Consider the following 16,639-nt stretch of genomic DNA (forward strand, 5'->3'; position numbering starts at 1 on the left):
AGGTTTTGATTTAATTTTTGTTTTTTCTCTAACGTCTGAACGTCTGTGGACACGTTTTAATTCGTACGGATTATATTCGAAATCCTGCAGGAGCCTTGTATATGTATACGCGAATATTGTATTGTTTACTGGAGTATAGGTATACCTATTGTTAACACACTGCAGCCGTATTTATCTACTTGACGTTGTGCATTGCTACAACGAACCAAATTTATAGTATGTATATACGTTTAAAATATAATAATACGTAGGTACTTATTACTACCCTCGTTTTTAGGAAGTGCGTTTGACACTGAGGTAATTTAACCACGGGTTATTTAAATGTCATGGACATGTGTTTTCTGGTGTCTAAAATTAACCGACGAATCAAAGTGTTTTTTCCCTAAGTATGTCGTATGCGACTTGTAACACTACATATTAATGATCACATTTCTATGATCACCGCCTTCGGCAATAAACGCGGTTTTTTGGAATATTATACTTTTTTTTATCATATATTTGTAAGTAACCGGTCACTTAAACGTGGAGTTTGTGAATAATCGCATGACGTTTGCAAAAATCGAATTTCCGCCCATACATATTATAATATAATATTATTACTATGGAACCGTCACCAAGAGAGGCACATTAATAATACAACAGCGCAAGAAAAACAACAACTACTAGTATACACGAAGGAGTGTTGCGCACAGATAATAGTGTTTTGTATAATAATAAATATATATATATATAGGATTTGTATATTAAACTTTCAGAGGGTTCGATTTTTTGGAAGACTTAAGACCCTGCACCCCCCAATCGATCAGGCGTTCGCTCCTTTCCACCATGTGTATTATCGAAAAGTTAAAAAATGCATGTGGCCGTTCTGCAGTACGTGACGGGCGGTCCAATGACGCCAGTTCTTTTATCGTCTATTCTACGTCTGAATTATATACGTACGTCCGACGTATATTATTACGATTTGCGCGAGTTGCATTTTTCATATCTTTCGGAGATAACGAATGCAAATCGGAACTGCTAAACGCGCGAGACGTGTAACAATTTATTGTATGCGACTTGTATGCGATTACTCTGTGTGTATGGATATATTTTTATTTTTTATTTTTGCGTTCGCACGTACCTTTACCTACGTATATAATAAGTAATAACCGTATCGGCGCGTTCGGACTCATTATTGTTATTGTTATATATGGTGCACTTGACCATAAATACTGTTGCGCTGTTAAACACTTGAAGCCGTTGTTTGTGTTATACCAAATGCGTTTTGCAAATACTATATGCCCCCTAAAAAGGCACAACTAAAATATAAATATAATTTAGTAGGTACCGAAATTCTACAACATAATAATAATTGTATATGTGTACCGGACGAGAAAATGTCTAAGTCGACATAACTATTAACTACTAACAATTCTGAATGATTATAATATAATATAATATATATTGTGCATGCTGTATAAGGGTTTAAATTTAAATTGGTATAAATTATTGTGACGTTTGCTATATTGTCGTACTGAAATTATAAAGCGATAAAAATATTCGCAGAGTTAGCATTGTACGTGTTATAAAACCAAACGTTTATAGGTATTGTCTTACTTGTGTGCATTTGTGTGGGCCACGTCCTCGTTTGTATAATTATACACTAATAATAATAATAATAATAATAATACACTTTTCATACGAATATATAATTTATTTCACCATTGTTCCTCATAAAAATGTATTGAGTTTACTCAGCAAAGTTTCGCGCATTGCTTAAAATAACTTAATATTAAGTTATTGCTGTACAAATCAGCTCGACGATAATAGTAAAATTATATACGATAATATATAAATTATATACTACGATCACAGTATGAGACATTTCCGGATTTTTCTATTCTGAGGATAATTGTGCTCGTCGCTGCGGGGGCGCAGGACCCGCGAAAGCGTAGTATTGGATTATACGTAGAGCTTCTGAAAAATCTTCTTTTTGGATCGTCGATCCCTCCGGGAAAACGTGTTCAGTGCGTGCTCGTGCAGCAGGCGCAACGGGCGGTCGGCGAACTCGCAACCAATAGTATTGTATTTTCCTTTCTTGTATCATAAAATAATAACAACACAGGCGCGTACGTGTTGCTCCATTAAAATCTGTAATTTTAGTCACACTCTGGACAGCACCGTGTACGTACGTGCGTGCGCGTCTACGACGAAACGGCACATGGGAGGAAAAATAAATAGAATTACAACCGCAGGCAAGGTAGTGAAGTACATTGCACCGTAGCCGTATATTACAAAACTATAATATCGTGAGTTGATTGTCAATTAAAACAATGCGAGTGTGACATAATGCGAGTGTAATTCGATGTTGCAGCAGTGAGCGTGTGTGGTTCGATACGGACTTGGGGATACTATAATAATAATAATAATAATAATAATATATTATATTATTTCATTGGTCCTTGACCATGGCGGTGGTCCGCCGAGTCGTGTAGCGTGTTCGAAGGCGTAAAATTCGCATTAAATCCGATTTCGTTTCGAATCTATTATCGCGCGAGTGTGTATTACACGCAATTTTAATTTATTTTAATTGCTCTATAGTGTCGCGTTCGTTGCTACTGCGGAGTGGTATTAGTTTCAACAGTGCGAAATCGAAACTACTCGTTTTTTGTTGACAGTATACTTTATACGCGCGCGATAAAAAACAAGAACAAAAAAAAAAAAAAAAAAAAACAAGAAAAGAGATATCTTAGATAGTCGTGTTTTATTAGGTACAAACGCGAGAATTTCCGGAACAGAGAATAGAGGGTAGAAGGCGTTACGTGACAACGTTAAACAGAGAAAAGCGAAAATGTTTTCAAATAAAAGTATAATACATATAATACTATATAGTTATAATATTGTTTATACACGTAACACCACGGTTCGAGTTTTTATCTAAATTTTTGGTCTCCTCGGGGAAAAGACCCACATTATTATGACCCACTGGTAATGATTCCGAACACGAATATGCTTCTAATTGACATGGTTATTAAAAAATAAATAATAATAAAAAAAGCGAATGCCCTCAAATTAGCATATAATTAATTTCCTCTTTTGTCGAGACCTTTTTTTTTTTTAAAAAAAAAATACGACATTATATCCGCGACAACCCGAACGTGTGCAGTGCAGTTCTCGCCGCGATTACACTGAGACATAGTTTAATTGTCGAACCCCTTGCACGTGATTCACATGGTAAACATCATCCCCGACTGTGACAACACAATCCCGCGGTAGCGTGTATATAGATATATCTTGTCCCTTATTTTTGGACCCTCCTGTGTATCACTCTGCAGTGCCACGCGCGTATATACATAGTATATGCAGTACGTGATGTGCCAACGCCGATCAATCAGTGGCGTATACGACGCACGTATGGAGAAAAATAACCCAGCCAACCAAAAAAAGAGAAAGAATATATACGATACACAATATATTATTTTTATTCTCTCTGAAAGATGATAAATTCCCTACCCATATGGAGATCTCGTGTGTCGCGCACACACATTATATAATACATGTATATCTGATCGGTGGATCACGTCCGGCCTATTGTTGTTTCGTATAAATGCATATAGTAGGTATATGTTTAGGCAGGGATGCTGGCTGCGGGTACCATTACTGCCGTTATTATTATATTACGGTGAGCTGAATGATGCGGTTTGGTGATGTTCGTAAAAATATTACGTTCTTGATCGAAAAACTATATATTATAATATATACGACGTATGTATAATACTAACTTCTCAATTTAATATACAATATATGCCTACCGAAGCGCGTTGCAATATGCCCCCGGAAAACGCATAAAAAGTTCAAATATACGCAATTATAAGTCGACGGTGAACTCGTTTTGACAGATAGTTCCTCTTCGTTTTATTACGACGGCCGTTTAAGAAACTCATCGTTAAAACGCAATTTCATAAAGGTTTAAATATAATATGTAAATGGAGGTTTCGGGAAGGTTTTTTTCGAGGTTTTTTTAAGTCAGCTCTGGTGGACTTAATTGCATTTTTTAGTACTATGTTTATACATGGAAATTCATAAAGCATGTTCACGCCCATTGTTCCTTTAATAACGCATTTATTCTATTTACAATTTTTGAAATTTCTTTGTATGCTTTATGATCCATGATCATATTTTAAAATAATTATATTTTGTACACCATTAAAAATTCTTCTTAAGCCCATACAAACTTTTTTTTTCAAATAATAACTAGGTATCCTTTTTTTACAGTAAATTATTAATCAGATTCATTTTATTATGTTAACGAATCTAATTCGAAATTAAAACAAATATTTTTTGTATTTATTTAAATTTGTGTAGTACAGATATTTTAATTTTATGATGGTATAGGTTTAGGATGTACAAAAGATTTTATGATTTAAAAATAATATCACGTTGGTCTTAATGTCCGGCCGTAGTAAGCGTAGCTATCAGCATTTAGATATTATTTTAATGATTTGTATTTTATATATTTTATAGCTGAATAGTATACTATAAGTTGTTGCAATAATATCATAAAAATTAAAAACAATATAATCATATAGACATGCAAGGTTGTCAGGATATGAACAATTAACTATTTTTAACGAAAGTAACAATACGATTTCGGGGTCTTATGAATAAATTTCAACAAATTACCAGTGATCTACATTGAAATCATCCACTTGGCCGCCTTTGGAGGTACCTAAATGCAAGTCTCTATCGTAATTGTAATTTGATTGGGCTTTTCATCAACAGCGTGTAGTTTATTTTAATACTATTAAAGTGCGGTTAGTGTATACTGCAATTTTATTGTCCGTCGTTCGCGCGATTTCGAGTGGTGAACTCGAGACATTCTTATATTTCACTATTGTGAGAACTGGGTGTAGTATACAGCTATAATATTGTGCACAACAATATCACACGTAAGGTTGCACGAGAGAAGAAAAAGATATTATACGCAGCGATTTGTCACGTTCACGTGAGACTTCGGATGACGGGCACACGAGGTAGAGGGCATCCGCGTTTATTATAATAACTGACGCGAGAAAATGGGAAATCGCGGTAGGCCGTTGTGTGTGTATACACTATACGCGTATACCGCGAAATGCGAATGCAATGAGGGTCGTACGCGGGTGTATACATGTACGTATAGGTTTTCCGTACTCGTATAATGTACATTATATAATATACTGTGTATAATAATATGTACGTATATATAGACACCCGGGCGTTTACCACACACGAGGGAATGTGTGGCACGAGATCAATTAGCATACGTCCCGCGGGGGTGGTTTCGCGCCACCCTGATCAATCGTTTACCAAATTCTTCTTCACGGCGTCGTACTAATGTACCGCACCGCAGTCGCATCACAGACCGCGTGAGTCCGGGCGACGGCGAACGAAATTCATCGTTATCGAGTCCGCCTGCGATGGTATAAATATTGTTATTGTACGTGTCCAATCTTAGTATATTATATTATTTGATATCGTAATGTATAGATGATGATCTGTTTAATGTACGGCACTCAATATTTCAAAAATCACTATAGTTTTTGAAAATATATTTTTTGTTGCATACTTTTATAATTTGCTATTACAAAACAATATTTTAGGAAAAAATATATACTTTTATGGCTATTGTTTTTAAATTATTTTACTCTTTTGAATGAAAGCGTACATTTTTAATTCCATATTCCTAAGCAAAATATTACTCGGATTATATATATCTATAAAAATCAAATTTTAAACAAGTATACATATAGTTTATTAGTTATATAACTTTAAATTCCTTTAAATTATAACTCGTAATCTCCTATTCCATAATTTTTAGAATTGTATACACATCAAAATATACTCCAAAAAATGTTCTGCTATGTAATGAGAAATTAAAAATATACGCTCTCATTAAAAAAAAAATTGTTTTTGGACATAAAACTATAGAGGAAAAATATTTTCAAAAACATCAATTGTTTTTGAAGTGATGAGTGTCTTAAGTTAAATTTATCATCCGGTATATATAATCAAGTACTGTAGTGTTCCGAACCGCAACAGTGAAAAAATCATTTTATTATATGTATATTATTATTATACACATTCCGACTACCATAATTGTAGAAGGGTCTTCGTTGTTTTAACCCTACGAAGATATGCGTTTTCACGCGTGTAAATGTTATTTATATATGTATACCAATATATATAATAATATAGAACACCAAAATTGTATAACATGTTTGCTATACCAGAAAAGGGGTCTCTAAATCACAGCTAGCCCTCAGGTCATACTTAGCCAAAGAATATAATGTTTCGAATGGCCATAGATGACCTAAACATTTTGATAATTCTTGTGTCTTTACTTTATTTATTGTTATTATTATAATTATTAATAAGCCATTTTTAGAGAATAATGTCAGTACATGCAATCTATGTATTAAAACCTATAAAGTATCAAAGAATCGTTTTAATCTAAAACGAGTACCTACCAGGATTTAGCATACAGTTTTTAATCATATATTATACCGTTTTATAAAGCATCCAATTTTTAAAAATTTAAAGCTGTTTTATCTTTAAAAAAAATAATATCTTTATTTTTAAAATCTACTGTTACAACTTGTAAAAGTCAAAATTAAAAATTGGAAAAATACATGTGGATTTGCATAATATAATATTATTATTATCAATACCTATACCTATAATATCTGTGACAGATGTTATTGCTCTAAAATTATTCTGAGCCCATCTTTAACTATTCCCATTAAGCATGTTTTTCGTAATTATACAAAAACTTATGTTTAAACAATATCATGTAAATTACTATGAAATAGGTTAGATTGGTAGTATAGATAAATTTTAAAATTTGAAATACGTTTCTCAAAATTGTGTTAATTGCTTATACAAAACCTCTTAAAAACGATTGCAATTCGCAATGAGGTAAATTTAGCACGACATTTTTTATGTTAAATCTTATCAAGGTTTTTTCACAAACTTTTTTGGATGGCCCATACTTTTGATGCGAAAACCGGAGTATACACTGCTATAAGCCGGAAATATCACATCTTTAGGTGTAACCGGCTGAGGTGTATTACCCTGTATAATACTGCGTACATAATATTATTATAATGTCTCAGAGCTGGTCGTGTCTCGTTTGCATGATCAAAGTGACGGTTATTTATGCGAGACCGTATATATTATTATACTGCAGCAGTGTGTCAACGGCTGCAATGCGAAAGAGCGGTTCGAATGAATGACGGCAGCGATGATGGTGCTGTCGATTTTTCACCGAGTAACGAGATAAAAGTGCAATTTTCTTCATGATTAGCTATATACAGCCTGCGTTTTCCGACGCCAACACCAGCGCTTCCGCCCCGACGCGACTTACAAAGACTGTACGAAATCGAGTGGCGTAAATCATCGTGCACGTATATTATAGTGGGATGATGTGGTGTGGTGTCGTGTGCCTTTACCTATATTATACCGCGTGGCGAGTATAGCGTCAGTGTCAGATGAACCGCCCATGTAATAATAATATATTTCGAATAACCCACAAACGCCCAATGTTATATACGCAATAATCGTATTGTTACGCAAGACAACTTACAGTATTACTGGTAAAGTGGTAACTGATATCTATATTACACGGTAGATTAGGAACTCTAAATACAATTAGAAAAAAATAAGTGTAAAAATGATTTAAATTAAAACTTACAGACACCAATAGTATTTAGAGTTTAATCTAATTACTATAAATAGTTTTGGTTTTGTGATCATCAGATAAACCAAATAAAAAGTTAACATAGGTATATTTAATAAACGTATTCAAATTAGTTTATCTTATTGTGGTATTTTTTTTCTGAATAAAACAAGCACAAAATAATTAAATCTTGTCCGCTATATGTTGGGTTGGAAAAATTTCCATAAGTGCACAATATATTTCATAAAAGTTGTAAACTATTTAAATTATACACCAACATACCAATGAAATACCTACATATTATTATATTATTGTAATTTGTCAACCGAAAAAAATATGAAACAAGAATTACACGATGTCTCAAATTCCTTATCTAATATGCTATAGAATAAGTCTATGATTACTAGCATAGTTAGTTGAATCGTTAATGACTACATCATTATCGTCGTTATAATATTATTACACCCGAAATCGTTTTATTACAAAAGATGAGGACGATTTTCGTTTCATGCGTCATTCCGTATAATAATAATAATAATAACTGACAATTATTATTATCATCGAATTATATAACGATACTACACTTTATAGTATGGACATTTTTGATTATTATCGATCAGCACTCCGTGTGTGTGACACACATAACATTTTGTTATATATCTACTTAATACATTTACATGACCCGAAACGGATTGAATTAAAATCGTGCAATCACCACTTTGTTGTTCTTGTTCACGTGTTTTAGTGTTTATAATAATTATCGTTGATGTCGAAACGCCTCCTCGACCTTATTATTATTCTCGAACGTATGTACGCGCTACGACTACACGAAAACACGATTATACGTAGTAGATAATTTCACGCGTTCGTGCCGCTTGTGGGTTTTGTACCCCAAGTTATGCAATTTTGTACGATTTAAGGATGTATACCATGAGCCGATGACGATACATTATGGAGAGGGGTGTATCTTGGGCACATGGATAGGTAGTGATAAGATACGCTTTTCTTTTAAAACGATTTACTATTCTGATATGCGAGTACAAATGTTTGATATAATATTATGCTTAAATATAATAAATCTTTAGAAGCAGTACATATTATATTTGATAGTAATTCGTAAAAACTTTTTGAAATTTACAATGTCGTATTAAAACTTTTTTTATATCTAAAATATTTATTTTTTTGTGGGACACATCTATGACGAATGTATCACATATTACATTATTGTTTAATTGACAAATATTTTGATATATATTATATATTAGTATAATTATTATTAATATTATTATTTGAAAATATTTTCAAAAGTTTTTATACCATTTGCTGTATATTTTCAGTAAATATTGAACAGTTTTTTTAGGGTATCTTATATCTATTATTAATATTCTAAAAGTATCAAGTGTCTATTTAGACGCCTAAAATAAAAGTATCTTGTGTCATATGTATATCAAGATACATTTTTTTGATCACCACTCACCCCTGTGTAGGTACATCGTTACTTTAATGTTATCTGTCCTATACATTTCATTTATATTAACTACAGTGTCTATTATATGGTAATAAAACACACGGTGTACCTATTATATAATTTAAATTTATATTATCGTCGTTGTATTAGATAAATTAATGTATATTATACTTTCTTGGTAGAACTGCAAAGGTGTGTTATAAAAATTAGTTTTTTTTTATTTATTTACATATTTTTTACATTTAAACTACAATAATTGTATTAATTCCATACGTGGAACTGCTAAATAACATCGCTTGCGAATCCCTCGGATGTACTTGGGGTTTATTGCTCAGTCTGTTTTGTATTATTACTTAGTTTTTGATGTCAGCGACCTAAGCCCCAAATTCAACAAACGAAACAACGACTTTTGATTAATTGAGTGGGATTTCAGAATTGCTCAACCTAACCATTTCACGTTTTACCAAATGAAACATAAAAATGTATAATAACCGCGAGGTTTTCACGTTTTATGCTAATGATGACGATAAATAGTATTATTTCGCAACGCCTACTACGGTAGCCATGTGCAACGTACTTAGTAAATCTAACAAAACCCGTTTGTTGCATTATTACTACCAGAAAGCGTTAGCTAAGTTTTATGTTTTTTTCACAAAGGATTTCCGTTTGATAAATAATAATCAGTTATAATTATCGTCAAAAATAATAATGTAACTATTAAAGTTTTTCCAATACATTGTTGAAATCAAAACCGTGTCTGAAATTTAATTTATATATAATATATTATATACATTTATATTGAAAGCGAACAGAATTGTAATGTGCATTGTTTTAATTTGTTCGCCATGGTCTGTGAATATTGGATAAACGTAAATTATATAATTGAGGTATCGCAAAAAGCTCTATTATGTACCAAAATTCTCGTTTTTATATATTTTCATTCTTTTTCGCCCGTCGGTCGGGGTCTTTATTATACATAGCGAACATTACCGTTTTTTTTCAGCACTCCGAGAACGAAGCAATGGATAACAAAACATTTTCGTTTATATATAATATATATATATATATATATATAAAGTTACCAAAGACTTACATAATAAATGCCGGTCACGGGGACTACTCTGTTTGTGTGTGTGTGTGTGTGTGCCGAAATACCCTCGTTACCGCTACACTATACCATACACGTATAATATATATATATATGTAATGCACTCAACCGCCGTGCCGCGAAAATCAATTAAAAATCTTTTGTCTCAAAAGTGTTTTTATCGGTGGCGTACGGTTAAGTTCTCTTCCACATATACGCACGATCTGCACTGCGTCAGACTCATCGGAAACCGTCCGTCCACACAATGGAAGGCGTCACAAGTTTCGGACTAATTGCCATCGTCCAAAATCAGTAATCACTAATCACTATATATATATATCCCTATAATATAGTATTATTTTGGTTTCTACAATTGGATGATCGTTATAACTATGATTAGATATAGTAAAGAATAAAATGGGCAATTTATTTCATAGTGGCCGGTTTTGTATATTTGGAATTACATTATTTCATGGCTTGAGTTCACGAACACGTCTAATGTCGATTCTCGAATGTACGACGACATTAAATACCAATTCATAAATTTACTCGTATTATATTATGTATACTTTTTACAAGTTAGATACGTTATGGTTGCACTTGGTGTATAGTTCGGTTATGTAGTATAGTTATACTCGATTGCTTTTAACCTAAACAAAACGTTAAGTTTATAATCATTATTTTTTTTCTTCAAATTGAAACTGAAAGCAACAATGTTATATTCTATTGTTTACCCAAGATAGACGTTCCAAGCCCTACAAAATGCATTGGTTCTATATATATTATATAATATCTTTCAGATCAAACTAAATCGTTTTGTCTATATTTCATTTTTATAATTTTTATCGTATAATGCATCAATAATTTTCACATTAATAAAAAAAATATTTATCAAACATAATTCATATTTATGTTGAATGTGATTCGCTTATGTATTTTATCTCAATAGGTACCTATCTGATAGTGCAACATTTGTATTTATTATAATATATTCCATCGTCTCTCTAATGATATTACCGTTAACGGTGCGCATTTTTTTATGTATATTTTCGAGCTTATCGAATTCCCAATTTCAACCGACAAAATTCGTATTATTTGTCTCAATCGGCAGAGCGTATAATATTTTCTTCGCCCCTCGGCGACGACGCCGTCACTTGAATGTCCCCAAGAAGTGTTTTCAACCCTCGTTTCCTTATTGCGCTTTGAAAGTTTTTAATTAAACGGTACAATATTGCTAACAAACCATGTATACGCATATATATACGAAACCAAATTACCAAAATGTAATTATGGAACCTTAACGTTATTATAATATGAATAGTGTTCACTAATTTTTCAACCATCGCGTAATTTCAAAGCCATCGACTTAATTATTATTATTATGATTTCATTTTTTTTTCTATAAAGAGTTATATAAATTCATGAATAATTAAATAAAATATTACTACGCAATAGTTATTTCTATAATATATAGTATACGAGTGTGACCTACGTATTGGGAACTTACTTTTTTCGTCTTTCGTTCAATATTATATTCAGAACAATTTGTCGTCCTCTCATACTATTGCTTTTCCAACCCCTTACGCCGAATGAATTAATGGTATATCTGTGGAAGAATGCAGCAAAGAACGTGAAAAAATGGCCAAAATCCAAATTATGTGAAATACGATAAAAATTTCTTAGTGTGGTGTGGTGTGTTTGTGTGTGTGGCTTGGGAAACGAATAATAATTTTTCGCGTAATTAAATATTGTTAAACTGAATCGTATATAATATCGTTTAATTTACGCGCTCGTTTGCAGAATTTAATGTCATGCGTTCTGCTATTGCCAACTGTTTTATTATATACTTGATATTATCATACAATCTTTTGTCTGACTGTATAATATATATATATATATACATATGCATCGGTGATTCGAACGTGTATGTATATTATAGTTCTTTAAAATTTTACGAACGGGTCATATTGAATAAAAATATAATAATCTACTAAAAAATGAATTTGAAAAGTTCCACGCATAAACTCCGAACGTTGTCGAGAATAATAATAATAATAAAAAACATCCACAACAATAAAATAATGTGTCAACCGATGAATATATTATATTATACACTTACTCGAGTAGATCTCTTCAAAACCTCTCTCTGGACAATATTTTATAATAATATACGTTTGAACAAAGTTTTGCAGTGTGTGTTTGTGTAGTATTTTTGTTTGACCGTACACGTATATGCTGCCATCAATATTTTGATAGTCGCGACCTTTATTACTGTGTATATAATATATACTTTGGAACAAGATAGTTTCGCAATAGAGCAGAATATTGGTATATTCTTCAACGGTAATAAAATTATATTATTACCGCACGTCCCCAAACGTAATAAGGCGAAACGTTCGTAAGGTTATAGGTGCGTTGTTGTTTTTACACGCAGAGTAAACCGTTATTATTTTGATTCTCCGGCCCGGGGGGTAGCGACTACGCGACGGGAAAGTGGTGTGTATACACACACGCATATATAGGAGACACTTAATTGTGTATTGCTCTCCTACATATATATCATCCCTCTGCGGTGTGTGTGTGCGTGTGTGTGTGTGTGCGCGCGCGCGCGCTTGTATAGTACACCGCCACTGCGGCCGGGTGTCTAACACGGCAAATCCTGGTGCCAATAAAACATCTATAGCCGAGAAACCAAACGACCTCCGGGCAAATTAATTTAAATCCCCGTTCCCTCCCGAAAACCCCACCCAGGCCGCCGTAGTTATGGTCCAGTGGGAAATTGTGGTGGAGTTGCGTGTGCCACCCTTAAAAAGGGAATTGTTGTGTAAACAAGGTATAACTAATTCAAAGGGCGCGTGTTCCCCTAGCGCGACAACGGGGTCGCGGAGCCGATGTCTGGGCGGGCGACCGTATCGTAAACCGACCTGTGCAAAGGGGGGCTTATTATTATTACTAGCGAACTCGCGCAAGCGTAAGTTCGTGTCCGAGTAGATATATATATGTTTGTGTATAAATAAAGTGTTCTTTTGAAATTATCACCTAGTCAAATCGATCCTGACTAACTTGCACGGGACTTTCGGCGGCGATGCGCACGAGTTCCAAATCCACCTCACTCCCAAGGTTAGATTAATTGTAGGATAAAAATTAAAACAATCATTTATGGAAAACAAATTTTTACCACGCTGGTAATATAAATTCATATAAGGTATACTATTATATACTATATTAGGTATACGTAATCTGACTGTAATGGAATAAAATGCAAACAATTGGCATTTACATATCTAATATCAAACATACAAATATTTTGAATTTATAGGCAAGGCTACCTGTTATAGTATATACAATAAATGTAATCGGGTTAAAAATGCAACATGGTATGAAGTAAAACGCATTGCAATTTTGATTATTATTTTTATTATTATCGCATAAATAGTGTATCCCGTTCAACTGAAACGAGTCAAACATGCACGTAATGGAGATTTAGATTATAATATAAAATATTATTATACTTTTTTATGGCTTCTGCGGTTTTATTTTTTCGCACAAAGAAACCATTTCGTGCTAATTTGCTAAACGATGTTTTTTTTCCTTTACGTTATTGTTACTCGTATATTATTATTCAATTCAGGGATCGCTTGTTGGGGCGAGGGTTGCTTGGATCAGAATTTTAATTCGTCTGTACGCGTTTTAGCATCTGCCACGAAGTATATGTTATTATTTAATATATATCGTAGAGAAGTTTTGCGGTGAAATAACAACCAGATTTTATTTTTCCGGCTGGACGCTTTATTATATTTTACGGATATTACGAAAATAATACATTAATACTTATACGCAGTTATTATTGTTGTAGTTGAAATGTAGGTACCTACTTTATTTTTTAACAATTCGTTCGACGTCTGTTTTTAATACTGTAAATTAAAATGGATTAACTATGTAGCAGTCAGTTATTGTACCATAATATTTTATTGGGATGTGTTTTTCGCTTAGACCGGAAATCACGGTTCACGCCATTCGATGCCATTTGTATTTTCATTCCATTCGTCGATCATCAGATCCTTTGAGTTATATTACGCCGACACAAGTGCCATATATGCATAGGTACTTGTTCGTATGCATTAAAAAAAGTACAAAATAAATTTTTTTTATATACATGTTTATCGAACTTTTAAAAAACAAAATTTTAATATCAAAGTCATAAGTGTAGCGAGGGGACGCGTAGGAATAATATAATATATTATATTGTATGTGTGTGTGTGATATATTTGTGGAGCGTATACATCAGTAGTGTATTGAATTGAAATCGAAATCTCGCTGTAGTGGTGTAGAAAAGAAAACGAAATCCATTAGTGACTCAGAAAAGGTCAACCAAGAAACTGCAGTAAGAGAATCGATGATCCTCGGTACAGAACTCTTTTATCCCTTTGTGACGAAATGCGGAGTAATAATTAATGAGTTTCCGCTGCGATTGCGAATCACTATCTATATATTATATATATATATATATATATGTAATCATGTGTTTTTTTTTTCAGACGCCGTGGCCAAGGAACCTTCGCTGATCATCCGACCAACACAGCCAAAACAAACGAAACCAATTGGTTCATCGTTGATATTGAACTGCCAGCCCGACGTCGATCAACCAGAATTTATCACAAATCTCAAATGGCTAGATCCGCAAAACAGAACGATCGATCAAACCTCGTAAGTATATTGACGTAATACGTGTATAGTATAATAATACGTAATATGTTCGCAGATCACCTTTGACATAATTCTGAGGGGTGGATGTACATCGCACCACCCGTTTTGAATTCAGCACCCTAATAATTTATGCTATTTTTGATTAATGACTTTTGATTTTATAAATAATTATTTTTATACTATACAAGATCATTATTAAATACTATATTATTGGATTGAGGGTGTGGTATATGATGGTGGGTTGGAGTTGATCATTTTGTAAAATAGAGGGCTTAAGCACCCCTTGTTTTTTCATTGAAAATGCGGCCTGACAGTAGATAACTATAGCTGTTTACGCGTGACACTAACGCGGTAGCCAAAACTGTGTTAAGTATATTATAATTACAATAATGTTGCTGTGTTGCACAAAACATTTTTATAGTTTTAATTAAAAACACACAATGACCTTCGCGTAGTACCTATTACCTACAATATACGTACAATTATACGTAATTTTATGTAGTTTCTGATACGCGTCTACAGCGTCTAAATGATATTTAGTATAATGACGCGCATTCACAAAAATTCTGGTAAAGCTAACTCCCCATGGATATATTCCATTTGAACACAGGAGGGTGGAAGCCGCAGCTGATGTATAATATAATACACAATAAACAACACGTGTGTCGATATAATAACACAATTGTATTACTATTTTTTCGCCCCGAAATCGTGAAATCAATACGGTCGCCTGCCGTCACAATTAAAATATCATCAAATGCAATATTAGGAAATATATATATATATCGGATCTTCGCGTTTTTATTTATAGGTTTAATACACATATTAGGGGTATTGTGCATTATAATATTGACGTTCGATTTGTGTCGTTATAGGACCGCTGGAGCACACGTGACCACAACGTTCACTTCTAGCAATAATTTGGGGCTGGTGATAACTGGTCTCACCGAAGCGGACGTGGGCACATACACGTGCACTGCTACGTACTCGAATTCTGAATATCTGGTCCGCAGCGTGATCGTGGACAGTTTCTGTAAGTCATCGAAGTTGATTGCTTAAATTCTATTTCGTTGTATGTTTACTGTTATTGTTGTTATATTGTTTTTTCACTATATTATTAAAGACGATATCACGTGGGTTGATGCTCCCACTGAACAATATCCGATCGCTGGAACTAGTTATAAAGTGCGCTGCAAAGTCAAGGCTAATCCCGCTCCACTGGTCGACTGGTACAAAGAAGACACCAGAATTCAAGACGGCAATGGTTTCGTCAAGGACATAGATGGTCTGCTGATCCAAAACGTCACAGCCGAAGACGACGGCCTGTACAAATGCCGAGCCATCGTGTTAGACACGGGTAACATCCTGGACAGGGACATCAGAGTCGAGGTGAGTACTGTGGCACTGCAATATTATATTTTCAATTAAAATTTTAACATTTAACTCCATCATCTTTATACACTTATTTGATGGGTTAAGTTAATGATGAATATGTATATGCATATTGTATAATTAGTTTAGTGGGTGGGTAAGTTCGGGGCCCTATAAGCGGGGGGGGCTGATGAACCTTAGTACAGGGGCCCGTGGGTCTGTTGAAATTTATTCTTAATTTTTGAAATGAGCTCTGGGTATGGGTAATGGTTAGAATTGAACCGGGATTTTCGAAAATTACCTTGGCGCCATT

The 16,639-nt window shown here is 33.5% G+C and overlaps 1 protein-coding gene across 4 annotated transcripts in view; it reads left to right on the forward strand.

Annotated features, from left to right (window-relative positions):
• LOC132922166 (fasciclin-2) overlaps positions 1-16,639 on the forward strand; it is a 153,620-nt gene that overhangs the window by 99,878 nt on the left and 37,103 nt on the right. For all 4 annotated transcript variants that reach the window (XM_060985525.1, XM_060985524.1, XM_060985526.1 and 1 more), the window contains exons 2-4: positions 14,787-14,955; positions 15,831-15,988; positions 16,079-16,344. In XM_060985525.1, the coding sequence (XP_060841508.1) occupies positions 14,787-14,955; positions 15,831-15,988; positions 16,079-16,344 (593 nt within the window). The remainder of the gene's footprint in view (positions 1-14,786; positions 14,956-15,830; positions 15,989-16,078; positions 16,345-16,639) is intronic.

This window comes from Rhopalosiphum padi, chromosome 2, assembly GCF_020882245.1.
Source record: "Rhopalosiphum padi isolate XX-2018 chromosome 2, ASM2088224v1, whole genome shotgun sequence".
Lineage (NCBI taxonomy): Eukaryota > Metazoa > Arthropoda > Insecta > Hemiptera > Aphididae > Rhopalosiphum > Rhopalosiphum padi.